The sequence below is a fragment of the Melanostigma gelatinosum genome (genome assembly GCF_949748355.1).
Source record: "Melanostigma gelatinosum genome assembly, chromosome: 20".
Classification (NCBI taxonomy): domain Eukaryota; kingdom Metazoa; phylum Chordata; class Actinopteri; order Perciformes; family Zoarcidae; genus Melanostigma; species Melanostigma gelatinosum.
The window spans coordinates 14021748-14048752 of NC_136653.1; the positions used below are offsets into that span (position 1 = coordinate 14021748).

General features: G+C 46.7%; 1 protein-coding gene across 5 annotated transcripts; it reads left to right on the forward strand.

Moving 5' to 3' along the window:
- Nucleotides 1–2658: 2658 nt before the first annotated feature.
- boc (BOC cell adhesion associated, oncogene regulated) lies at nt 2659–26941 on the forward strand. 5 transcript variants are annotated; one of them, XM_079291864.1, is made up of 18 exons: nt 2659–2851; nt 14546–14674; nt 15210–15482; nt 18629–18775; nt 19725–19868; nt 20262–20555; nt 21409–21681; nt 21775–22043; nt 22144–22309; nt 22468–22533; nt 22837–23046; nt 23353–23528; nt 23639–23861; nt 24108–24317; nt 24401–24612; nt 24922–25007; nt 25522–25673; nt 25857–26941. In XM_079291864.1, exons 2-18 carry the CDS (start codon nt 14563–14565, stop codon nt 26027–26029), a joined length of 3186 nt encoding a protein of 1061 aa, XP_079147990.1. In that variant the 5' UTR covers nt 2659–2851; nt 14546–14562; the 3' UTR covers nt 26030–26941. The 5 variants fall into 5 exon arrangements, with proteins under 5 accessions (XP_079147990.1, XP_079147986.1, XP_079147987.1 ...); XM_079291860.1 differs by lacking the exon at nt 2659–2851 and adding an exon at nt 14104–14225; XM_079291861.1 differs by lacking the exon at nt 2659–2851 and adding an exon at nt 14105–14225 and having other exon boundaries at nt 25860–26941.
- Nucleotides 26942–27005: the final 64 nt, after the last annotated feature.

Below are 27005 nucleotides of genomic sequence, written 5' to 3' on the forward strand. Positions count from 1 at the left end.
AGTGAAACGTAGAACTATGATGCAAAATAAAAAAGGTGCAAGTAGCGACGCGTCATCAACCCGCATCGTCCGACTGCTCCGCTGTCATCTTCTGAAATGTAGCAAAACAAAAACAAGCTTTGGCCAAGAGCCAAAGAGAGTTCTAAGAGAGAATAGCACTGGCTCTGTTGTTTTCAACTTAATTTAAAATGGCGTTCACAGGGATGCTTACAGCATCACGTCGGCAGCAGCATGTAGCATATGTTGGTCCGGTGTCAATATGTTTCACTTTGTGCCCTCAAAGACATTTTTTCCCAATAGTGTGCCTTATTATCGGCATATTTAAACAATCATCACATCACATTATCTTTGGCTTTACACCACACTTTTGAGTGTGGTTGTCTGGAACAGCAATACACACTTTTGCCTTCAGATGTGTCGCACAAACGACTTCATTTTGAGCATACCGCCATCTTTATCTGGCTCGTTGGTGGCTAAAGCTCTTTACTGGGCTTTATGGATCGGGTACCACAGAGTCCAGTGTATGAAGGCCTTCAAGTTCAGCTGAAGCTAATATGAGACCTCAGCAGTCTGAAATATTCAAATTAAGTGGCGGGAAAACACATTTCACGATGGACATTCGTATTAAAATGGATACCCACGTGCATTGGCGTGAAGGAATGATGACAGTGATCAATAACCCTTTCATTGTACATCTAAAAACTGAACGTTAGATGATTAAACCGTATACGAGTGGAAAAGAGAGAGCGAGAGAGAGACAAGAGTCCTCTTCAGTCTTCCTTTTATGAAGGTGAGAGTAAGAAACTGTGCTGATTTAGAACTTCTATGCGCCACAAAGCACAAGTGTGCGCGTGATTCTATCGGGTTTTGTCACACTGAGGAAGTGACACAGCTGCTAAGGTCAGCGGGATACAGAGAGGGACGGAGAGAGCAGGTCGTTGTCATGGTGCCCAGCTCAACAATGGAGTGAGGAGGTCGTAGAGGAGGCAGCATGACACGGTGGAGACCCTTGAGGAAAAATCACCTCATACTCTACACACACACACACACATACTGAAGAACAATACACCGTTCAATGATGAGACACACTGGACGAGTTCACACCTGACAGCCAACACCCAAAACTCTCAGCGCTCTCACTCCATCTAACTCTTCTTTGTTGGTAAAACGCACAAATCACACCACACCAACACACAGCGCTGACACCCGCGTCTCTCCTTCTCGCTCTCCATTGATTTCATAACAACATTTATAATCATCTACATGACAATCTGTGTGGGGCTCCATAGTGAGGCTCGGGGGGTGACGAGGGTTGGCGCTGAAGGGAAGCGGTGCATGCTGGGATTGCGGCCTGCTGAGAGAGGGGCATTCTGGGAGGCGGTGTCCTGCGGGCAGGGCCTCTGGGGGATGCAGTATGGTTAATAGGCCTTTCATGGCCGCCCCACAAAGCCTTTTGTCCCGAGCTAATTCATCCAGCCCTGCGTGGAGAGATGGAGGGGGGAGGGGCATCATGGAGGCTTTTATTGGGGTTGGGAGTCCCCATTTTTTTTCCTCCTCTCTCCTTCTCTCTACTCTACAGTGCAGGGTGGCGCTAGTGTGAGGGAGCCACATACAAACAGAGCCCCGCTCGGTAGCAACAACACCAAAACATTGGCAGAGCTTGCAAAGTGCTGGCAAAGTGCAGCACAACACTGGAAAACACCCACGATTAATGACTCCTTGAAAACATCTTGAGGCTGCAACTTCCTGCTGGGTGTGACGTGCAGAGTCAAAGGGATGTGGATATTCTAATGCAGAGTCAGGTTTTGATTGATTGAAAAAGCGGAAATATTTGCCAAATGTCCACACACACAAACACACACTTTCTCCCTGAACAAGAGCAACAGGTGTCATAAAATGCCACAGCTTGGCGGTGAATGGAGCCCCGCTGGGTTGCAATAACCCCTCAGGTACATCATGGTGGGAGTTCCTGCATTCACAGAGGCGAAGCCCACTTCCCACCATCAGACCCCCCTATCAAACCCTGTGATCTGGGAATAGTCAGTTATTAATGAACTGGACAGGAACGGCTCCCTTCATTTCAAAGTGTGCTGATTGAAGTGGCGAAGAGAATTCCAGAGGCGGGGTTCGAGCTGTGATCACTGTGGTATGAGACTGTGTGTGTGTGTGTGTGTGCAGCATGGTCCTGACTGGGCCCGTCCAGTTCACAACAACATAACACAGCACTGCACAGCTGCACTGGAGGGCCTGCAGGCTTCAATGGACGGGGGTCAACACAAACCCTGTGGGGACCAACACATACCAAATCAGGGGGAACAGAGCAGGAGGAGGGGGAGGGGCGCACTTTTCTCCTCCAGGACACCGTAGTTCTTAAGAAATTCAGTTTCTAGGAGTTTTTATTCCTAAATCAAAAGTTTTTTACTTTAAGACTCGGAATCCAAGCTTTAGTTTTGCACCAAACCCCTCTGGGAAGTCTTGATGTGTAGAGTAGGAATCTGCAGTTGGAGAAACGGCGGTGCAGTACCCAGCTCTGGGATTTTGGGAGCCAGTCCCTATTGTTCAGATCCCTCCTCCTGCTTGGGAAGTGGGAGGACCCGAAAAGGCGTCGCAAAAGGGAGAATTGTTTGAGAGCTCAGTCATCCAAAAACGGCCTTTCAATGTGAGAACTTGGGGAGCCGAAGAAAATGTCGGTTGCATCGCAGTAAATTACCAAAGCAGCGAGGCTTTAGAGGGAAAAGAGAAGTCGAAACTGTTGGGTTTTTCTTTTGGGACTAAAGCTCACCGCAGAAGAGAGACGAAGAGAAGATCGGTCGGTTAAAACGAGGTGTGAGCACCAGATAGAAGAGTTTTGGTAAGTTTTGTCCCTTCATGCGGTCCATGTTTTTGCGGTGTTGCGCTTTGTATCAACACATTTTACAATGTTATAGAGAGAAGTAGCAGTTTTTGGTGCTTGTTTGCAGCCTGGGGCAAGTTTTTACCAACTCACGTGTTACTTTAGCTATAGAGAAAATTGTGATTTAGGAGATAGATGAGGCTACTTCTTCACGCTGTTGACTACTTTGAAAGCCACATTTGTTTTGTTTTTGCAGCTTATCGATGCACGTACACTTTGCCTCAAGCTTTCTCCATCACATATCTACTGTAGTTGAGTGGAAGTGTGCGTTTTGGCTGTCGGTGTTGGACTTTATTTTAATAAAACCGTTTCCTTTGCTTTCGGACTTAGCCCGGTGTTGATTGGTTGAGCGCTGCGTCCATATTTTCCAAAGCTTTCCTTAATTGTCTGGATGTATTCGCCGACTTTTACGGCCGGATTCGTGTCTGAAGAGAGGAATCGGCTTTGTGTGACACGTTGCAGACATTCATACCTGTGTTTTAAGACGTACGCGTGTTGTTTTTTTTAGGGAAAGCGCGTCTGCGTTTTACAGGCCGCAGCCTATAGTCGCTCCCATAGGGTAACAGAAAACAGACACGGGGAGCTCTGCCACATTTGACCCCCATATCATCATCATCATCATCATCGTCATCATCGGGGAGTGCAGCAATGTAGGAATAGACCCGAGACCATCGGGAGCATAGCTGCAAAAAAAATGAATGAAGCTAAACCAGCATGTTTTTTAATGATGCTCCTAATGAATGTAAGTCTTAAAGATGAATCACCCTAAAAATGGATCTTTATTTCTGAAGATTCCGTTAATGCACCAAATGGCTCGCGCAGATTTGTATAGTTGGCATGGAGAAACCCATAACAAGGCGATCTGAGTTCATGTCTACAGTGCCTCTCTCCTCCAAACCTGGTGTCACAATAACCTAATTAAAGCCTCCCAGGAACTGACAGCTGCTCGACACGGCCAGGAATGCAGCATCCTGCCTCTCCCCCGACATCATCCTCTCATTCAGGTTTGGTTTTAATAAGAACACGTTTGTCTTAATCCCCGGAGCTGCTAATGAGTGTTTGGCCCGGGGTGTCACTCACCGAGGAGGCCGGGGAGAGAGGCGGCGGAGGAGGGGGGTGGTACACGGACACGGAGGAGGCCTGCGGGAACAGTCGCAGGGGCTCAAGTTTCCAGCCCCAGGTGTCGTTTTGTTATTTGGATTACGTTTAGCCTCCGCTGCCTCGCATGGAGGAACCTCCAGTGACAGACATGGCATCAGACAAGAGGGCCCGATTGTTCCCGCTGAATCAATGTCACTTGGATTAAAAGTCGAAGCGACTGGCCATGGCCTCCTCCAATTAGGCGCACAGTTCATAAGGGAATTAATTGGTCCCAGCAAAAAGGAGCCGCTTGTTGTTTGGATGCAGGGTTCGTTGTTGTTGTTGTTCATCTTTGGCAGTCCGGTGGATCAAAGTTGGACTAATTGATTCCAGTCTGATTATCTGCCTGTTTCTCACACAGTTTGGCCCCCTTTTGATCACTTGTGTGGAACCTGGAAAAACACAATTAGAGGAGTTCATCATCAATCTTGTCAGCTATTACGTAAATATTGCAGAATATTTCAGCGCCATGCAGCTACTGTAAGTTGTAACTATGATGTATTAAATCGTAGAGTCATACGAGGGGATGGAACAACCAAGACTATAAAATAGACCCGAGTTATTCCTGAATAGCTCAGGCGAAGTTTGAATCCCTATAGGAGTGTCATACTTGATGAAAGGCTTTCAGGGTGCAGTCCGTGGCCAAACCAGTGACTGCCCGGAAGTACAGTAGTTTTCATTTAATACACAAATGCAACAGAAAATGAATCGGCAGCTATTTTGATCATTGATTAATAGTTTATGTAAGTTTAGCATCTGTGCTACTTATTTTATGTTTTGTCAAATGTGAGGATTTTCTGTCTTTTTGCAACTTGGATTTAACGTTGTCTCCTTTGGCTCTCGGGAGCTGAGATATCACCAGACTTATTGGCACTGAAACTGCTGGTTGCAGCCCTAGACTACAGTGAAGTGGACTCTCTCCATTATTGAATACCACATGGCTCACTTCAAGTCCCTATAGGAGTATTATAATACCATGTGTTTTCCAAGAAACGCTCTCAGGCTGAAGTTCCAGGCCAAAACAACAGCTATTGCCTGGAAGTAGAAGAAAAGCTGCCCTTAACAGTCTGGTAAAATCCTGCACATTGTTGATTTTTTTTTTTGGGACTGAAAATGTGCATACCTTTAGGCGAAAGAGACCTCTACGTCAGGACAGGAAACAAACTGTATTGTCTTTTGGTTACAGAGCCTGAAGTGCGTCAGACTGTTAGAGCTTTTTCTTTGTCTTACTGTTACCAGCTGGACAATGAAACCTATGTAAGTTATGTGTGATTGATCTTGGTCACCTGCCAAACAGACATGAAGCAGAGGCAAACGCCGCCAGCTTTCTACTATTTGTCCAGAAGCCGGTGGATCGTTTCCACCGAGTGTGTTGGAGCTGAGTTTTCATGTGTTGGAGCTTGTCAAGAAAAGTCACCGTGTGGATTTCGGTATGAAGCCAATAGCCATGCAGTCTCTCACTCGTATCTTAGTTTGGTTTGAAAATTGACTCCGCCATATTGAACCGTGATGTGAGATATGAGTGGAAAGAACAGGATTTGACTTGTTTGACTCTCGCCTGGTGTGTTTTAACGTCTGGATGTAAATCAAAGTATTTAGATGGAGATGGATTTCAAGATGCATTCTTGAGATTAGAAACAAGCCAGCGGTTCCATCACGACTGCTGTTGCTGCTCCGATCTCGGTGTCTGTGAGCCAAAGCTCCTGAGGATTGACTGCAAAGCTGGAAAGCAGCATTGTTATTGACGAGGGTGTAACATTGGGGTTAATTGACAAAGGAGGAGAAGAAGAAGAAAAAAAGACCTTCCCGAGGGCATGCTTTCATCTCTATGACAGCAGGTACACTCATGCAGTCATAACAGCCTGCAGGCAGAGACTCGGGGCCTTTGCTGCACAGATGTGTGTGAGAGAGTTCCTGTCCAATCAGGGTTATCTCTTTGCACTGGAATGTATTGCTTCTCATTGTGGTCCTCACCTGCATGGTCGGTTTGACATTACTGCTTTAGAAGAAGAGGCAAAGAGAGAGTGTGAGAGAGAGAGAGAGAGAGAGAAGGGGGTAGAGGTTTTTTTTTCTGGGTTAATGTAATTTTCATGAACTAGCAAGGAACACACTCATCGCCAAATAAGGCCGCCTCATTTCCCAGAGCTGGACATTGTTGGCCCGTTGACATACGGTGCATTAGTCCTCCAGCGCTGACAGATTGGAGGCTCGGGCTCCGGCCTCGTGTCCCCGGGAGGGTTTCTGTGTCCAGTCAGACATCGGATAACCAGAGAGGGACACCTGGACCGGCAGGTGGCCGGGGTCCAGGCCCCTCCCCGGGGGGGGGGGTTGCATACCTCTCTCCTCCTGATCCTCCCTGTCAGCCAGTGCCAGATAGAGGGAGGAATGTGAGGCGAATAGAGAAGGAGAAAGTCCTGACAGAGAGTTGGAGAGGCGAATTAAACAGTCCACGATCAAACGGAGTGAGGTTATTGAGGCAAGAGTGAAGATGAATTGGATGTGAGGAAAGGAGAGACGAAGAACAAAGAAAGCTGTTGATAGAGGAATTAGCTTTTTTTTTTTTTTTTTTTTTTGAGATATGCAACTTTTATTTTGCAAAACAGCTTTTTTTTTTTTTTTTAAAGGTTTCAAATAATATTTGGAAAGTATGTTGATACCCGTCCAGTTTCTATCTGTATAATGAACACAATCGCGCTCTCATTCGTTGTTTTAACAGCCTAATAGGGATTATCCAAAGCCTTTAAACAAGCCCAGTTGATTTGTTCCACTACTTAAAGTAAAAGTTAAGAAGCTCTTGATTGGATAATGAAGTTACCGAAGCCATACTCTCACTCGCCCTCCTACACACACACACACACACACACACACACTGGGAGCCTGGAGTGAGTGCTGTTAGATCATTGATCAACTCCAGACTCGGGTAAGAAAGCAGTGTGTGCGTAGACAAATAGCCCTGTGTGTGCGAAGCAGATATTTGGACAAAGATTAGAGGGTGTTATTACGAGCCAAAAGCAACCCAGACGCTCTAATAGCTCATCCACACACGGGCACAAGATTGCACTCTGACTGGAGCCGTTTAGTTTAAAGCCTCGCTCTCTTTTTTGTCTCAACTGCAACACATTTTTGAAAATTTGCATCACTTTGGTTAGCTTTATTAGGCCTTGCTCAAGGTCTGCCAGTCAGCTCTCGTGCACTGTACCTCCTTTTATATGCTGTAATATTAACTGCGCGGCGTATTCCTGTCTCGAGCTTGTGTGAACGAAACAATAAAAAGCACCTAAAAAAACGTCGAGGAATCTGGGTTGTGTTCCAGGGCTTTAACCAATAATCAAGATTTCAAGTGTTGCCCCGGAGAGAAAAAACTCATCATTGAAGAATGTCAAACTGGCAGGAGAAGACATGATTCAACAGAATAAATCACTGGGCACCAGATTAGTTCGTTATCGGGCCCCTGAGGTTATCACAACTGGAATTTTCCATCGGCAGCGCTCCCCTCTCTGCTGTTTAAATCGTGTGTGTACAGCGTTCCCCCTTCAGGATAATGCACATCCGTGACTGTGAGTGACGGGACAAATGGTAGCTCTGCTTTACCACACAAATCCAGCTTCTGACACCGAGGGCTCTCTTTTGAAAAAGCGCCTCCTCCAGCTGTTTCTCCTCCTTGAGAAAGTCTTTCAGACCAGCAGCTTTCCCTTTGTAACCGTGGAGCGAGCAGTCAAAGTCGCTTGCACCATCTCGAACCCATTGACGCCCCACAAACCCCTCGCTTTCTGTTTAATTTCCTGCCTCCTCTGCGTTTTCTAATTCCTCCTCAAGTCTGTTTTTCCTATAACGCTCTCCCTCGGTCGTTTCGTATAACTTTACGGCTTTTCTCCATTCCCTCATCCCTCTTTCCATCTCTCCTGCCTTATCTCAATTTCCTAATGCCTCCCCGTATCTGTTTTTCATATAATATTTCACTCTCTCTGCTTTTTCTCTTCCTTCCTCCGTCTCCCACTGAGAGTTGTAGGCCCCCTCCCCGGTTCCTGCTGAATAATGGGGAGAAATTGCTCTTGATTTATAATTGGTTCCATTCACTCTGATGCATGAGCTGCCAAAGGAGTTTGGGGCCCCTTCCCCCCCCCCCCCTCACATCCCTCCCTCCCTACGACGCAGGAACACACAAGGAGCGGGCTGCAGATATGTACAGCTATGAACGTCTATATTAGCATGCATGAATGCCGTGGTGTATGTAGTTTATCTCTCGGGCCGGGGAGAAGTGGTGGTCTGTTTTCTTGCGTGTTGACATTTGGTGTTGGAAAAACTTCCTGAGGTCTGCATATTTATGTGCCTCTGTGAGTATACTTTTACCATGTCATAGGAGTTTGTGTGATTGCTTGTGTGTGTGTGTGTGCAGGGAAAGAATGGTTGTGGGTACATGAAATATGCAACAGCATGAGCACACAGCATGTTTGTGTGATGAGTACTGTGAAATCCTGAGTATTAGTTAGTTTTCCCAGTACTGCATGGGAATGATTATGTGTGTACTGAGACTCTTGTTGATCGCTTAAAGCTTCTCAGAAAGAAGTGTCACAAAAGATATGCACACACACACACACACACACACAAATGTATTTTTATGCACAGTGACGTTTCTGTAGCCGTCTAAAGTATTCAGTCTTATTTGAGCTGTAATCAGAGAATGTTTAGTACTTTCTTCAGGTTCATCAACATGTTTGATACTAAATGTACACAGTCTGTCTTTTCTACAGTTTTAGAGTTTAGAGAGTGGTCCTGGATTTTTTTGTGTTTTGTTTCTTTCTATCCTTCATTTCCATTGTTCCTTCAGACTATCTATCATGTCCTGTTTTTTCCCTCATTTTCTACTTTCTTTCTATTATCTATCCATCCTTTCTGTTCTGTCCATCGTTCATTCTTTGCTTTCCTTCCTTCCTCCTATCACTCATTATTCTTTCATCCATTTCTCCTTTCCTTCCTCTCATCTGTCCATCCTGGTGTCTTTCCTGCATCCATCCATCCTTTCCTCCCTCCCTCTGATTTGATTGGCTGATGCTTCCTACATCACTGTTCGGTCCATCTAGCTGGCTCACACTGGTGATGATCCCATCCTGTTCCCATGGCCCCGGTGGGCACGCTGGCATCCCACACCGGGCAGAGGAATGTTGGTTGGTTTGTTCGCTGTGGCACAGTAATTAGCTCTCCGTGGTTAATTCACCTTCGTTATCTAAATTATGCAAATGCCGCCTTGCCTAATTGATTAGAACGCCCCCCTCTTCTACATCGCGGGCCTGTCCAGATCTCCCTCGTTAATCCTCGAGACGCTCTGTAGCTCGTTAGTGTCAGCTCGGGGGGGGAGGAGGAGGGGTTGGACGGGCATATCGTTCATAGCTCGTTAATACTTTGTGAAGCGTGTGTGTGTGTGTGTGTCTGCGAGTATTATGATGGAGGAGGGGTTGAATTCTCAACCTCGTTAGGGATGCTGAGATGCTTTTGATGTGTAATTTTATAGCATGAGAACGAGTGATGTTTCGAGTGGAGGATTTGGACCCCCCCGCCCCCCCCCCACCTGTTGGGCAGAGTTTCCATGCCAAGATAAGACTCCAGAAGGTTCCCTTGTATCCGAGAGATAGATGGGAATAGATTTAAGGTTTGTTCTCCACCAAGTTTTTGTACAACAGAGAAGCACGGAGATTCTCTGTTATCATTATCTGCGATACTTTGATTTAGGCTACCGCATACAGCAATATGATCTCTGTGCATTTTTGATACAATGATACCTGACAGTTTATTCCAATGTCTTGAACTTGTTGTCCTGTATTCATCTTGTAAAAGTCAATAACAAGCAATGACGTATAAATAACTATTGACAATTAATTGCATACATTGGTGTGCTGATTAAAAGCATGGACATTATTCCCAATTTTCTCTCGGCTAAGCACTTAATCAGCAAAATAAAAGACGGATTCATCAATCATGGAAACAAATCCATAGTATCATCCCCATCTACGACTTCCTAAAAGTCTTCTTTCTCCTTGTTGCTGCCTTGTTGCTCTTTTGCCTGCGTGAGGGGTTGTTGGTTTGTTAAGCAATCCCCGGACCCTCCTCATCCTCCTCCTCCACTCGGCACAAACGCGGGCCAAACCGAGGGACCAGCAAACGCATTGACAGAGTGAGGGGAAAATATGTTGGGACATTCAGCGACGCTCCCACAAACACACCCTCTCATTGACGAGGCCTTGCTCTCTCCTCCTCAGTTGACATCCTCTCTATTAATTTGAGCCGCCGTTCTACTTTCTCAGTCACCCCCCCACACACACACCCCAATGCCTCCATAAACCCCCTTCACCCATCTCACATCAATCCATAAAGGCATTGACCCCCCCTCTCCTCCCTGCCTCCCCAAACTCTCCACACACTACTCTCAAACCTCTTGGTCATTGAGCCCCCCCCTCGTTCTCTTTGGTCATTGAGCAGGGCCCATCAGCTCTTCCGCGGGCCCTTCAGAGTAGCGTCTCCCCTTTCTCCAGGGGTCTGCGGGGTCTTTGTCCGTGCACCGGCTCACTGCTTTACAATGACTCTCCACTCTATTAAGGTGCGTTCTGCCTGTTAGCGTCGCCAGGGGCAACGGGCCTCCCGCATGGCAGCTATGCGGCACGGCATTGTGGGCCGCGGGCCCGAGCGGAGCGGTTGAACCCCCCGGCACTCCTCACACTTGACACCGCATGTGTTTATCTAAAGGGGGGGTGGGGGCTTTGTGGTGTTTGGAGAACCTCGACGTAGAGAACAGGGTGTAAAAAGACGTAAAACTGGGGGGGGGGGGGGGGGCAAGAGGTGATAAATATTCAACAGCTCAGCTCCTCAGAAGGAGTGACTGGCCTGCTAGCCCTCCACCACCACCGCCTCTCCTGTGTGTCCTCTCCATGCCAGAAAGCAGATGGAATGTGAGAGCTCGGGGAGGTGGCTCCAGTCTGGTTTCATCCAATTAGCAGGGTTGTCAAAATGAATTTATCCACGGAGGCAGGGGGACAATGGGGACTGGCAGTGGCCCGGGAGAACAGGGGCCCCGGTGTCTTTACTTAGCACGCTCACAATGAACTTCTGTCAAGTGACTCTCTCCCACAATGACATATAAGGCACTCGCATACCTACGCTCACGATGCATGCCTGCACACCATCGCCATGACCTGGAACTAGTCCCCGCCTCCTCTCTATGATATTTACACTTTTGATAGAGTCTTTTGATTTGGGTCAAAGTCATAAGTCTTCAAAGTACAAGAAGTCAAGTTCCTTTCAGGTTTCTGAATGTTCACCATTAGAGCGACAGCCTTTTAAATATTTTGTGTGTTAATTGCAGAGATGCACCAATCCAACTTTTTCTCTGATGTCCCGAAGTAAAAGAGTTTTCTTTCCACTTTTTCTTCTTAAAATGCATGTTTAAAATAAAATGAATCCGTAACATGTGGGACCATGCAAGGCCCACCTGCTGCAGGGGCTGGGTGGTGGTGGTGGTGGTGGTGGTGGTGTTTGATTTTTTTAAAACACTAGTGCAATGCAGTTGTTTCAACAGTTTTACAAGCAGGTTTTTCGACAACAAAAGAAACACTTTTCAAATGTTAAATTCCAAAGCAGCTGTATAAGAAACTGTGATATGAAATTCATGTAAACGCAAGTATTGAACCAGACCTTTTCTGCAGCAAAGTCTCAAGTCAGGTCTCTCAAGTGTCAGTTCCTCAACACGAGGACACAAATAGCTTTACTCCCCTGTAATCATACTTCTGCACCAGAACTGTCCGATTTGAGCGGTTTCACACAGTTCTACTCACTGCGCTGTCACTGAAGTATGTTTTTAATTCTACAACGCAGCGTTTTTCGTAAGGCTGTTATAAAACAGTCCTCGGGAAACATTAACACTCGCACATTCCCGCGGTTCTTAATTTAGGAGAGCTGTCTGTGCGTCTGCTCTGGTTTCTATCAGCCTCGCTGATGCGTAGGAGGCTTCTTCTCCCTCCCTCTTTCTCTCTCCGTCTGTCTGTCTGTGACTTCTCTTGGAAGGATGGTTGTAAAAAGTTGGACATAAGATGTCAGGCCAACTTTTCATCTTAAAGCAGGGTATCCGCTAAGCAAACACAAGACCCAGATGACGAATGAATCAGTCGGACAGATGGGCTCAGAGGAGTCTGGCTGTTTTTAGGGAGTGATGATGTACGAGGGGCCTCCTCACGCCGCCATTAGAACAACGCTCTCTCCCCGTTTCTATCTCCTCCTGCCGCCTCACTGACGCTACCTTTATTAGTCAGGTACGAGGTCTCATTGCCGAAAGTGGCGTGTCCTGCTGGCAGGTTGACTGGTGTGGTTTACGGTTAGCGACTCTCACGGTTGGGGACAGGTGCTCCATACAGATGTGTGTTTTTTTATTTTTATGGGCAGCTGTCCCGGGTTGTGTCCATAGAGCGACCGGCCGCTGAAGCCGCAGACCTTCCAGCTTTGCTGCCTGGTTCCACAGCAGCTCGCTGTTTGTTTACCGAGTGAGCCCACTACTGATGGGCCAGTCCGAGTGGACAACTGAGTGAATTAAAGTGTACATGTGTGTGGGTCTGCAACTACGGGCTGTTTGCAATATTGAGATTACTGAATATGCCTTTCAAGGTTTCCCAGTCCTTGAACCTCAAATTGCTTGTTTTGTCTGACTGACGGTCCTAAAACAAAGATATTTGACTTGCATTAATGTGAATGAGTGAAAAGCAGCACATTTAAGAAGCTAGCGCCAATGTTTATCATCTTCGCATAAACACGTTGTAATCAATTATTTTATACATACAGAGAACTCTTGGTTGTCTTTAAGCTCACTGTTTTGGCCGTTAGGCCACGAAATATTTAGATTGACTCTCACGGCTCTCATCAGCTTTGTTTGGCTCCAGCTTTTTGCAGCAAAATAGCTTTTAAAACCAACTGCAGCTCAGCAGACACACACAGCTAGTGACTTGCTGTTGAAGAATTTGAAATGAATGCTAATGTTGCTTTATATTTATATATATATATATATATATATATATATATATATATATATATATATATATATATATATATATATATATATATATATTATTTTAAATAAATAAGCAACTGTTGGCCTCAATATGTGAAGTCAGTATGTTGTGTGTACAGGTTGTTTTCTGCCCAACGTGGCCAAAAAATGTGTTATTGCAGGATTAATAAATGAATAAACCTGTTGATCAGTACAGTTGTACAGTGTGCAAGTTGGACTGGAGTTCTCTGGAGCTGTTCATGTCGTGAGAATTGGCAATCTTGAAAATGTTTACACGCATTCATACTGTGCAATTAAGATGTAGCGGAGTAATGTGTGGCAGTTGGCGTAGTTAACTGCAGTTTTTCCATCGGTCTGCTGCTTTGCTCATTTTCAATAAATGTGCCAGGCAGCTAAACATTTTCACTGCTGCCATTAGATGATGAAGGTGCTCTGTAAGAGTTTCCATTCTCGTACTGTCCTTTGGCCCCGTGTGTGTGTGTGTGTGTGTGTGTAGTCCCTAGTCTCGCTGAGCTTCATTAATCATCTCCTTGCCATAATAAGATCAGGATAAATTTGTGTGAGAAAGTTGTTTCCCATTTTTACTACATTGTCCCAGGACACTTCATGCCCTGAGTGTGTGCATGTTCAAATACGTGCATGTATATGAGAGAGAGAGAGAGATTCAGTCTTGCAGGACCACCCTCTTCATCCTGACGGGAAGTTGTTAGTTTAACCTGACAGGAAAGAATTTGGGAAACTTGGCAGTAAGCGACAAAGGAGAGAGGAAAGCTCCCCTCTCTACGTTAACTGTTAATAGACTGACTATGAACATCGCCTTCTCCATTTTCCTCCCGATGCATACTGCAACCATAATACGACCCTCCTCTCCTCCATCTCGCACACGCTGCTGTGATATATATCCCCCCCGGCCTGCCTCTCATTAGTTGTTCTTTGTCCCCACTCCTGAATGCAGCCTGTGTGTTTCCCTCACCTCTCCTCTCCCTCCTCCTGGACCCTCTACCTGTATCGGTTACACCTGAGCGGGAAGGTGGAGGGGTCGGGTTACGGCCCCGCAGAATGAGGGCGCCCCTTTGATGAGTGCAGGCTGGATGGGTGCGGGTGCAGGCGGAGGAGATGGGGTCAGCGGTGAGATGGGGGCTGACGGTAAAGAAAGGCTTTATTTGTGTCTGGAGTTTGGCTGCTGAGGGTACCGCCGAGTGCACCGCCTCGCCTGGGTTGTGTTTCGTTATTGGCCGCCTGTGTGTGTGTGTGTGTGTGTATACAAGTAAGATAGAGAGCAGCTTATGTATGAATCTACATCGACTGTTTAGATGGATGATGTATGTTTCCAAGTTTTGGTAGCTTTGTTTGCTGTGCAGTTCCGTGTGTTTGCTTCCATCAGAATAAAGTGGTTTGTGCTGTTTGTTTTCAGTGTACCAAGTCTGTATATGACCCTCTGACCCTCCTCTTTGTGTGTGTTTCAGGGGGCAGTGTATGGAAGATGTCTGGAAAGCGAGACTGGACTCCGTGGATGAAAAAGAGAAGGGCTCCAGTGTTGTGGGCTCTGGGTGCAGTACTACTGTGCTGCCTGCAGAGCGGCGCCTCTCTCCCCGGTGAGCAGACAAAACTGAGCTGGTGGAAAACTGGATCAGTCTGCAGAAATACAAGTTCCATTTTTGTGTGTCCTGCTGCCGTTTAAAAATGCACATTACTTACTTCATCTCTGCCCACTTCATCAATGCCTTTACCTGAGTCTTTCCAAACACCTGGTGCAGGGAGAGTCTTGCCAGAGACTAAATATTCTGGCTCAGTCACAGCGAGCGAGGTGTTTTTTTTTAACGTATCCTGGCAGCAGCAACATCAGTTTATTTGAGATGCGGTGAAGAAGTGGGTAGTTTGCATGAGCCCTACTAGCCACCATGGACAAACTGAAAAAGAAAAGAAGTACTGTGTTCAGAGCTGCATTGATTAATCCATTAATCCATTAGTAGATTCAATGAAAATGAATTGACAGCTGTTTTGATAATCGATTAGTTAAAAGGATTTTCTTTTTTCCAAATCCAAACATTTGATGGTTCCAAGTTCTAAATTGTGAGAATTTTCTTCTTTTCATCATATCTGAGTTCTGTGTATAATCTTTGTCCTCAGACGAGGTGCCAGTGTTCAGTGAAGAGCCCATGTCCGTGGTGCAAAAGCTGGGAGGCAGCGTGACGCTGCGCTGCAGCGCCCAGCCCGCCTCCGCCAACATCAGCTGGCGCCTGAACGGCCAGGAGCTGCCGGACGGGCATTTGGGTGCGGTGCTGGGGCCCAACAGCCTCTTAATCCCCACGCTGTCCAACCTGACCGTGGGCCGATACCAGTGTGTGGCCAGCACCAGCACAGGAGCCTTGGCTAGCGTGCCCGCCAACGTCACCGCTGCTAGTGAGTAGCCACAAATATACACAAACACACAGAACCCTTTTTTGGTTTGTCAGAGTATCCAAAGAACGCCTTTGACTTAATTTTTTGGGAATAAAACACAAACAACGCAGTAAACCGTGTTCTTGTTCCACTGCTGTGAGATTAATCCTCAACTACAGTTCTGGTCATGGTGAGAAGCTGTTGCACATCATTGATCGCTGTTAATACCTCCACATAGTATTTAGTGTGTGTCGTTAAATACAACAGCTGCTTTTATAGTGTGTCGTATTGATCGAATGGAGCCAAAGTGAGTTATTCTCACCGCTGGTGTTTTTTAGTGCGCTTGTGTGTGTGTGTGTGTGTGTGTGGGGTGTTATATTTGATATGCATCATGGGACTGAGAAGGGGGCCTGAAGCTGTGTAACTTGAGCCGGCGGAATGGAGGGGACCCGGGGGCCGGTCAGAGCGGGGAAGAAGGGACCAGGACTCCAGCCTGGGGGGCCCCCTGCTTCTATCGGCCCCTCTGCTCCACACAACGCCACATTCCTCTCCGCAGGGCCCGACAGCAGGGCTCGGCAAAAATTATGGCCCCGTAATTGGGTGGAGGGCTCGGGGGGAGGGGGGGGGGGGAGGAGATAAGGGTGTGTGTGTGTGTGAGGGGGTGGACAGAGATGCCTCACTAGAACACACCATTAGGTAAAAAAAACCAGTGCAGTGTTAACTGTATTGTTTCACACGTAGCGATGTGATGTACGAGGCTTATAGATGGAGAAACTGGAGGTGTTTTAGGCCAGTCGAGACAAGATCCTCACACAAGATGAGACGTGATGTCACATTCTCTGTCTCCTTTAAGGCCTCCATAACCTTACACAGACACACACACACACATTTTTCACTCTTCACCCTGTCACTCTCTCTCCTCTTGCCTCCTTTATCATCTTTCACTTTCCCCTCCTCTTTTGTCATCATGTTTTTTTTGTCTTTTTTCCGTTTTCTTTTCTTGCACAAAGGCAGTAAAAGTTATTGATCGTTTCAATAGTAGATAAATCATGTTGAGATTACCACATGTAATTCTCTCTCCCCCCCCCCGCCCCCCAAGAACCTCTCTAATTTAATAACTCGGCCACCCCCAAACCGCCTAAGGAATTGCTCCATGGGGAGTGCGTACGTGCCGGTCTTTCCATGCGAGCTGTCTTCGTTGTACGCACATGTTTTTTGTGATCGGGATAGGTTGGTTCCAGACCCGCCTCGCTATCCGCCTCTGATGAATCTGGGCTTTTTTGGCACAGGTTAAAAGCTCCTCGCTTTGAATTCTTGTGCAGACAATCACCCTCCCCTTGTTGCTCCAGAAAACAGAGACGTGTATCTGCACAACGTGAACGCACGACACGTTGCACAAACATGTTAGAATAGTCACACACACACACACGCACAGGCCTCCTACACATAAAGATGATGAATGCACTGTCTCTGTGGAAATATTTAAGTCTGCCTTGCCAAGCAGCCCTGGTGCGGGAGGTCTGCTTCACTTCATGAATGCCATCAATCCTCCATCCCTGCAGGATGCACACACACACACACACACACACACACACACACACACACACACACACACACACACACAGGAATATGCATGCACGCACTCACACCTGAGAGGCACCCATGCAGGGTTCTTCTTGTGAAGAATGTCGGGCGTTAAGAGTTGTGGGGGGGTTAAAAGGTGTAACGTGAGGAATTTGGAAGAAGCAGGCAGGAGGAGGAAGGTGGGCTGGGTAGATATGAGGGTGAGGGGGGGGTGGCTGTAAAAATAACACCTGATTGATTTAGCAAATGGAGCGCCACACGGTCCCTCTTTAAGGCTTTTCCCCCCCAACACACACACTTAGCTTGACATGTCCTGGCTGGGATTCTCAGCTTTCAGAATAGTGTGTGTGTGTGTGTGTGTGTGTCCCATTAAAGCTCCCCCACAGAGCGAGATGGCAGATCCAACGTGCACTGTGAATAAATCAGCTGCCTGCAGGGACGGTGTTTGTTCAGTGCTTTGAGTGCATCACCTTGTTGTCCTATCAGACACTCTGGCCTTAACGAAACTTAACTTATTGAATTAGAGCTGTACACAAAGTCTCATCAGCTGACTGTGTAAACCAGCAGCGTGGTCGTCTTGCCAGAGAGAGCGGCTGGTCCAAGAAAAACACGCCAGTTATAGCACCTCTGGAAAGAACGGAGGGAGGCCATGTTTGTTAAGAATAAATCAACACGTAGACGTTTAATTACGTTCCTGGAGGAGTTTTATTTCTCTTTCATTTCACTGCTCGACTCCTTCGTGACACATTTCTCCAGTTGTTGCTTTGTTTTTCCCCTCCTGTGCTGTTGCCTTCTTTGTTTTTCTTTTTGGGGTCTCACTTTAGTTTCACTGTACTTCAAATCTATAAAATGGCAGCGCCCCCCCCCCCCCCTAAGATTTTTGTGGGTTTTTCTTTTTCTTTCCGGCTTCTTAAGAGCAGAGTTTTGCTGCTTCCTCCCAAACTGGATATCTTTGAAACTCTATAGGATGGACACCTCTCACCTTTGACCCCATGGCCAGGCCTCTGGGCCACTCAGGAGAGGGGGGGTTAGGAGGTCAGAGGTCCCGTGCTGTGTAGACTGTGTGTCTGTGGGACACAGTCGCAGCACATGGCCCCAGTAATCCCACTCCACCCATTTCCCACTGAATCTGAACCGGCTCCAGTCCCAGTATGATGTTTGGCAGGATTAATGACACCTACTCCAATGTTACAGACACCGCTTTGGACTTATCCAAAGGGACATTCTTGAGTAAAACAGAAGAATGAGCTAGAACTCTAAAATCCCTGCGACTTAAAGCAGACGATGTAAAACAAGCGGAGAGAAAGAAATGACGAAATGGAGGTTTTCTTTCAAAGACGAGGCACATTGGAGAAGTTGTGGGAATGTGGTTACGATACAATGGAAATATGGGAACGGCGCAGTTATCATCGTTTATTATTGCTCGGATCATTGTGGTCTAAAGCCGAGAGCTGACTTGTACACATGTCAGCCGTTGGATGTGATTCACACCGCGTGTTAAGACGATGACAGAGGGGTGACTTGTGTTGCAGTGATGTGACAGCGCTGACTTTTCCCCTCGCCTGTGTGTGGTTTTTTTTCAGAGCTGCGGGATTTCGAGCCCGATGATCAGCAGGACATCGAGGTCGACGAAGGCAACACGGCCATTATTGAATGTCACCTCCCCGAAAGCCAGCCCAAGGCTCAGGTCCGCTACAGCGTCAAACAGGAGTGGCTGGAAACATCCAAAGGTACGGAGCTGCTTCACTTCATTAAGATCGTCCCAAAATCTCCCCCTACTTCCCGCCTAATTCTCCTACCGTCTTCATAATTTACCGGAATGCTATAATCCAGCTATCTGGCCCATTATGAAGCCGGCGATAAGGCTGTTATCTGGAGAATGTTGGAACATGGGAATGCAGTTGTTTATTTTTCTAACTATTTACTCCTAAGTTGCTTGGAGGAGGAGAAAAGCTCGAGTGGTTTGTGGCCGGTATGCTGATGATGCCTGGGAGCTGTAGGTACTGATATCTGCAGCTTATCTGTGAGGAAATCAAGACCACATTGACGGGCATTCACTCCCTCGGTCAGACTCTGGGGCGCCACCTTGTGGTCTCTGCTGACTTGCAAAACGTGCGCTGGAATGTCACACAGTACTCGTATTAGTGTTTCACAATATGGACTCTGATTTTCCTGCGGTTCCAGCGCTGTCTCAGCCATATTCGTGTATTTTCTTGTATATTTCCACCCACGTATGCTTTTAAGTTTGAAAACATTTGTGTTAAATCTGATCTCATGTTGTTGCTGTGACGGTATCGCTCGTCCAGCACAATGTCCTCTGTGAATCCTTGTCATCGTCCTGCAGATTTGCACTCGAGTGTAGAGAATTATATTGCATAGTTTTCTTTAAGGCCGAGATACACTATCATTTCAATACATATAATCATACTTTTTAAACTTTGAATTTCCTGCTTTAATCCTTATTTTTACTATTATTGTAATTCGTATTGTTTATTGCACACATTATCCTTTTTTTTAGCACAGCTTCAAGAGGCCACCCTGTATTTATCTGCACATATTGAATGAGCAAGAGACAAAGAAAACCTTTGAATCAAAAGCAGTTTACAGCAGCTGACCATAAATGTACACTCTGAGTAATTCATGGGTTTACGCTGCCATCTGTTTTTTTTGTTCCTGCAGGGAACTACCTCATCATGCCGTCAGGGAACCTGCAGATAGCCAACGCCACGCAGGACGATGAGGGGCCGTACAAGTGTGCAGCTTACAACCCCGTCACTCAGGAGATCAAAACGTCCTCCTCCACTGACCGCCTGCGCATACGCCGTGAGTCATCACCGCCAACGCAACGGGTTTTATTAGCTGTTTTTAATGAAAACACAATTCAAAGATGTGCAAGAAATAGTAACGGGTCGGTCAATAAGTCATAAAATCAGATGTTTGGGAGCTTGTTGCTGGAGACGCATGTGGTGCACATGTGGGACTTTTATCATCCGATCTTGCCAGGACACCTTTAGTCATCGGTGACAATGTGCACAATTCGTGCTTTTGCGTATTCAAAGGCAGAGATGAAAGTTCTTAGACTTCACATTGTGATTGAAATCCTTCATATTCTGGATGCACTTTCAGCTGCAATGTAAAGAAGTGGAGAGATAATGCACAGGCCTTTTTCTCATCGTATTGATAAAGTGTTCATACCCTGACTGTCATCTTTTCCAGGCTCCACCTCAGAAGCAGCGCGCATCATTTACCCGCCGGCGTCTCGTTCCATCATGGTGACCAAAGGCCAGCGGCTGGTCTTGGAATGTGTGGCCAGTGGCATCCCCACTCCTCAGGTCATATGGGCAAAAGATGGGCAGGACCTGCGTTCCCACAACAACACGAGCTTCCTGCTCAGCAACCTGCTGATCGACACGGTGGGCGAGGCCGACTCGGGCACTTACATCTGTCGAGCGGACAACGGCATCGGCTCCGCCAGCTCTGCAATGGTGCTCTACGACGTACAAGTGTTTGGTGAGTCGTCTTGAAGTAAAGGAAAGTTGTTTGAGCAAGTTGTACGTTTGCTGCTTTGGGCTTTTACAGGATTCGTTTTGATAGTCTCTTATAAATATCTTTGGTAAATACAGATTCCCGTAAAAAGGCTTTTCATAGTGACTGGGGTTTGTTCATTTGACTCTGCAATGGGGGTTTTTTTTTTACGAGTGGAGTTTTGTCTGTGTCATGGATTTAATAATTAGGCTGACTCCTGTTTGGCGGACAGAGAGGACAGCGGTCTCTGTATGTGTGCATGCAGTCATGTGTGTGAGAGGCATGTACGCCTGGGCGGTGTTGTGTAAGAATACGTTCGTAGAGACAGAGCGCTCTGTTCTCTAGCAGGACTTGATTGAGTGTGTCTAGGTTATGGATGACTGTTTTTACAGTGATTTTCTCAGTGTGTGTGTGTGTGTGTGTGTGTTGTGGGCTTGTCCCTCTGCAGCTGGCTCTAATTAAAGCCAGAGAGCTGCTGTAGCTGTAATGAGCTCTGTCTTTTCCTGATTCACAAGCAGCCAACCATCAACTCGCTGGCCTGGCCCCGCCTGCCTGGCGCTATACACCCCCTACCATACAACCGTCTCACACACACACACACACACACACGGTTGTGATTTTACTCACAACACGTGACTTTGTTGGAGCTTTAAAAAGTAAATATTTCTTTTGTAATTTATAGAATAGTTGTCATTTTCCGTTGAACGATTCATCGTCTCAACTCTCAGGAAAATAATCTCCAGTAGCAGACCTGGACACAGTCACTCAAACACATTAACGTTCGGGCTACCTTCTGGGCTTTGAACCAGCCTCTTAGCTTTGTTTTTCTCTCCTGCAGAGCCTCCTCAGGTGACGGTGGAGCTGCAGCAGCAGGAGGTGGTGTACGGGGAGACGGTGCGCTTCACATGCCAGGCCCGCGGTAAACCCACTCCCTCGGTGACGTGGCTTCACAACGCCCGTCCCCTCGCACTGTCCCCTCGCCACCGCCTGTCCACCCGGGGGCTGCGTGTCCTAAACGTGGGCCCTCAGGATGACGGACTGTACCAGTGCATGGCTGAGAACGGGGTGGGCAGCTCGCAGGCCTCTGCTCTCCTAATCACAGTATCAACTGGTAAGTCAGAAAATGTGTCGATCATTCACTAGAAATGTCGTTATTTTATGTCACAGACTTTAAAATGTCATGACGCACGTCTTCTCTTTCTAGGGATTTCATCCAGAGGGAAGCTGCCCTCAATCTATCGGCCGCTCAGCCCAGACAAGGTGCTGCGAGAGCAGCCGCCTGTGAGGCCCGGGGCCTCGGGGGCCATGTTGCCTCTTGACTGCTCCGAGCTGCTAGCTTCCATCCTACCTGCAGAGGCCCCCATCATCCTAAGCCTGCCGCGCACGGGCAAGGCTGACTACTATGAGCTCACCTGGAGGCCGCGGCATGAACGAGGAGTCCCCGTGCTGGAGTATATGGTCAAATACAGAAAGGTGTTGCAATCAGTCCACTGCATTCTCTGTTGATACATGAATCAATATTGTATTTTCGTTTACGTTCGTTGTCTGTAACACGTGCCTCTCTCTCTCTCAGGTGGGAGATGCTCTAGCAGACTGGACCTCCAGCAGTATCTCAGGCACCCTCCACAAGCTGACTCTGGCGAAGCTGCAGCCAGACAGCCTGTATGAGGTGGAGATGGCTGCCAAAAACTGTGCCGGTTTGGGACAACCTGCTATGATGACCTTCAGAACTGGCAAAGGTAATGCAGTGCAGCCTCACAGAGCTGCTCGCAGGGCTCTGGACTTAAATGATTATTTTCTGCCTTAGAGGACAAATTTAATTAAAATGTGTTGCATGGCTCAAACAGTAGCTCCTTTAATTAAAACTCTGTTCTAACTGGTGTTTCCCTGTCTTCAGGTCGCAGAGGTTTAGGGCAAGTTGACCCACCGAAAACTCCTGCTGTCCCTTCGCCAAGCCTCTCTCGTGAGTAACCCTCCAAGCCTGTTCCGCTCTATGCCCCTTTGCAAACACTACTTCCTATTAACTATACTAACGATACAAATCCCTTCCACTGAATGAACTGTAACACGATGACCCTGAACTAACCATTCTCCTTCTGACTAACATGGAAACTTCTCAATCTCTTTTTTTCTCCTTTGTCTCTGGAGGATGAGCTTCTCAGTAAGTGCTGAATGTAATGTGTTTTTCCTTCGCTGTCATAATTACAGAATGTTGTCTCGACGTTTATGTCCTCTGTCTGACACCGCTCCTCCTCCTCCTCCTCAGCTCCCGAAGCCCCCGACAAACCCACAGTCTCCACTGCAACAGAAACTTCGGCGTACGTGACGTGGATTCCTCGCGGTAACCGCGGCTTCCCCATCCAGTCGTTTCGGGTGGAGTACAAGAAGGTGAAGAAGGCCGGAGAGGACTGGGTGATGGCGGTGGAAAACATCCCCCCATCGCGGCTCTCTGTGGAGATCACGGACCTGGAGAAAGGTCGGCCACCGTCTTAATGTACAGCGTTGTTGTTATTCACAGCAGTTAATGCTGAAGTGGCATGTCGGACCGTATAATTACAACGATGATGTCCTGCGTAATGACATTCCCACGGCCTGTAAATTCATCAGCATAATGAGTGTTGTTCCAGTCGTTTCGGTAATTGCTGCCATCAATCAAAACCATAACCGAAAACATGGAGCGATGTGAAGACAAACATCATTAGTCAACACAATATTGAGCGTCATTGAAGGCAACTTGTTGCCCCCAGGGACAGATTAGTAACGGCGGTCCCTCTCCCTGTAGGTACGTCCTACAAGTTCCGTGTTGTGGCGGTGAACGTAATCGGTTCCAGTCCTCCCAGTGCCCCTTCGAAGGCGTACACGGTGGTGGGTGGGAGGACCCATGAACGCCCTGTTGATGGACCCTACATCACCTACAATGAAGCCATCAATGAGACGACCGTCATTCTCAAATGGGCGGTGAGTGACTGGAAGAAAAACACACAAAAGAATGTTTTAATTAATTGGGGTTGCTTTGCTGTGTTTTTCCAGTTCACCGTGATTGTAACATGACTTCTCCCTCTCAACAGTACACTCCCGTCAACAACACCCCCATCTACGGTTTCTACATCTACTACCGGCCAACCGACAGCGACAATGACAGTGACTATAAGAAGGACGTGGTGGAGGGAGACAGATACTGGCATTCAATCACCGATCTCCAGCCTGAGACCGCCTACGACATCAAGATGCAGAGCTTCAACGAGAAGGGCGAGAGTGAATTTGGCAACGTGGTGATCCTTGAAACGAAAGGTGAGGTCGTATTTTATTTTATTTTCCTGCACTCCTGGATGGAAGTTCGTCACTGGGACCTCAAAACACTAATTTTTGGCCATAACTCAAGAATTTTTATGCTGATTATGACAATTTCAAACAAACTTCTAAGCGGATAAAATGATGAAGTGAAGACATTTTGGACAGACGTGGATGTAAACTGCAAATTGACTGGTTGCGTCGTGTCTGAGCTGTCTTCTTCTTCTTCTTTTTTTCTTTAAACAGATTTTCAACTTTTTGTCTCCTCAGCGCGTCCTGATCACCACCGGCCTGCTCCATCAGAGACCCCGGACCACGAGAGGCAACACCCCAGCGGACTCGTGCCGCGGCCGGGCGACCTCCCCTACCTCATCGTCGGTATTGTCCTGGGAGCCTTCGTCTTCATCATTGTCGCCTTCATCCCCTTCTGCCTTTGGAGGGCTTGGGCCAAACAGAGTGAGTGCTCCTCACGGTTCCTCTTTGCAGTCGTTAAAGGTTTTTGCCTCTACATCTGTGTAATGTTCTTTTTGTGCTTTCAGAGCAAATGGCCGACTTGTGCTTTCCTGTCGTGGCCGCCCCCGGTTCCTCGTGCCAGTACACCATGGTTCCCCTCCAGGGACCCGCTCTGGTCGGCCACTGCCCGCTGAACGGCCACATGGCGGCGCCACATGGCGTCTACCCCGCTAATGGAGAATACACTCCGAACAGCAAACCTCACCACCCCACACACTGCCTGCCAGGGCGGCAACAGGTACAAACTAAAACAGTTCAACAGAAACCCAACATACATGGACATGTATGGCCTTTGGTTATATGTTGATCACTGGCAGTTTTTACTGCAGGAATTCTGTCAAATACTATTTATTTCTATTGACTCGTTCACTTTTAGCTGGTATGTCGCCAGAAATGCTCACATTTGACACTCGACAAAAAATGTTGAGTGGTTTATAGTGAAAGGAACGTTATCCATTTGGCTAACTGTGTGACGTATGGGTCAACTGTAATGAGCTGTCCATGTAATGCTTTGAACGTATGATCTATATGATGTTGTTTTTTACAGGAGGTGGACTGTGATATGGAGTGTGACACGTTGTTGCCCCAGGCGATGTTAAATGGACCTCTACCTGTTTACCACTACTCCACCAGGTATGTTTACATATTGTACCACTCTCATATATTCTCATGTACTGTACTGGATAATTAAAAAAAATGCTCTAGGTAACAGTGAATCATAATAAATAGTGACTAAATATTCATATTTAAAGACTTTGTTGATCTGCATTCAAATGATTAATTTCATTCAAATGTATCCTGACTGCATCGTCTGTCAATAATCACTTAGCCAGCGGAAAATGAATTTATTTTGTTATCGTTGTAATTAATTAGGCAAAAAGGCAAAGCGTGCTGGTTCCTGCTTTTAAATATATTTATCATATCCTATGTTTGTAAATGTATCATTGTAAATAAAATGCGTGATGCCTTCAGGCACAGTATTGAGTGTAGGTCACCCGGGTTTTGCCAGCGCTCGTAGCCCAAAACTCACTCACTGTGGTTTTGTGTGTAAAACAGAAGAAATAGACTTGAAGCCTAGAAATACACTCAACTAAAATGTCACCGTTGTTCATAAGTTACAGCCCTAATAGAAACTTGTCTTCCTCAGTGGTCCAGATCATCATGAACAGAGTTGCTGTCCTCCTGATGACTCCACTCTTCAGCTCCTCGACTCCTCCCATCAGCACCTCGGGTCACAGGAACTGGGAGGTGATGGCAACTTCAGTGTTGGCGATAAAGCAGAGGATGGCTTCACTTCCAGTATGTGTGGATTCTTTCCTCTGTTAACTGTCCATTTGGAACGTAGCTTTTCTTAAATGTGATAATCCTGCAGTGCATCCAAATATGTTGGTCTTAATGCGAAACATTTGACATTTTAAACCTCCGTTGAACACAGTCGGCTCTGCATTTTTCTTACCGGCTCTCTTTCCCTCCTCCTCTCAGCAGAGCCAGCGTCCTTTCCTCGTCTCTCTCTCGAAGACGAAGGGATTTTCACCACATCATCTTCAGCGGCCACAACACCACAATCCCCAGACATAACCATGCAGGAAGTGAACATCCTCCCAAATGAGGCATCCCCCGAGGACGAAGGCACAGCCAACACAACGGATGCATGAGACTGTTCCACAAACGGAAGACAAAATATTTATTTTTGTATCACAGATATTTATATATTTATGCTTTTGTACATACTGATTATACTGTATATTAGGTTATTTTCACATTGAAAAGGATTCTCGCTGGACTGTCTGCATTTCCCGGGGAGGGAAATAGATCGGAGACGTTATTCCTTGTGTGAAGAAGATGAGTCCGGGGACCTTAAAGCCTGCAGGGGATTCCTCTCAGTTCAGCACTTCATGTCTAGACCTTCCTCACTCCTCGCGTCATTCCGCAGATATCCTCCATCCTAAATGTTTGGACCTTTAGCTGGCTTTATGTACAACAAACAAAAGGGACCACTCAAACCAGTCTGATGCAGTAGTTTATGAGGTGCTTCGTCGCGGTTTAGTTCTGTTGCTTTATCACGTTTTCAAAAAGACAACCGTCTGTCATTTTGTACAGCGATAACACAAATGTATTATGCATTGTTCATTAACAAAATATTAACAAGTATATGCAGCATAAATCCTTCTGTTTCTGTAGTGTACAAGAGATTATATATTGTACAGTTATTTATTTTTTTGATTTTGTTTTTTTTTAAGTCACTGAATGGGAGAGATTCTGGAAAAAAACTCTTAAACTGAGTCATTGATGAGCTGAACTTTATACTGCAACCACGTCTGTGTTTGCTCATGTGCTGGTTACCCAACGACTGCCAGGTGAGGGCGCTGTGACAGGTGTGTCAGTATTACTCCTCCCTCACAGGTTGGTGCATTAAGTATTAGTCTTCGCTAGAGACATCTGCAATGAAAATGAAGGAGATCCTGAATCTACAACCCCCCCCTCCCCCTCCCCTCTCTCTCATCAGTGTAGCCGTTCTGTGGTTGCACATGCTGGATCACTATTGCATGTAAATAAAAGCTTATGAAATTGAAAAAAGTGTGTTTAGTTCATCTTTGGGCATTTGTGTGGTACTATGATTAGAATGCCTTG

Coding starts and splice junctions, on each gene's coding strand:
- boc (XM_079291860.1), top strand. CDS start 14,156: ATGAGTGCAGGCTGGATGGGTGCGGGTGCAGGCGGAGGAGATGGGGTC. Junction 22,044..22,143: donor ATATGGTCAAATACAGAAAG/GTGTTGCAATCA, acceptor TCTCTCTCTCAG/GTGGGAGATGCTCTAGCAGA. Junction 23,047..23,352: donor GATCACGGACCTGGAGAAAG/GTCGGCCACCGT, acceptor CTCTCCCTGTAG/GTACGTCCTACAAGTTCCGT.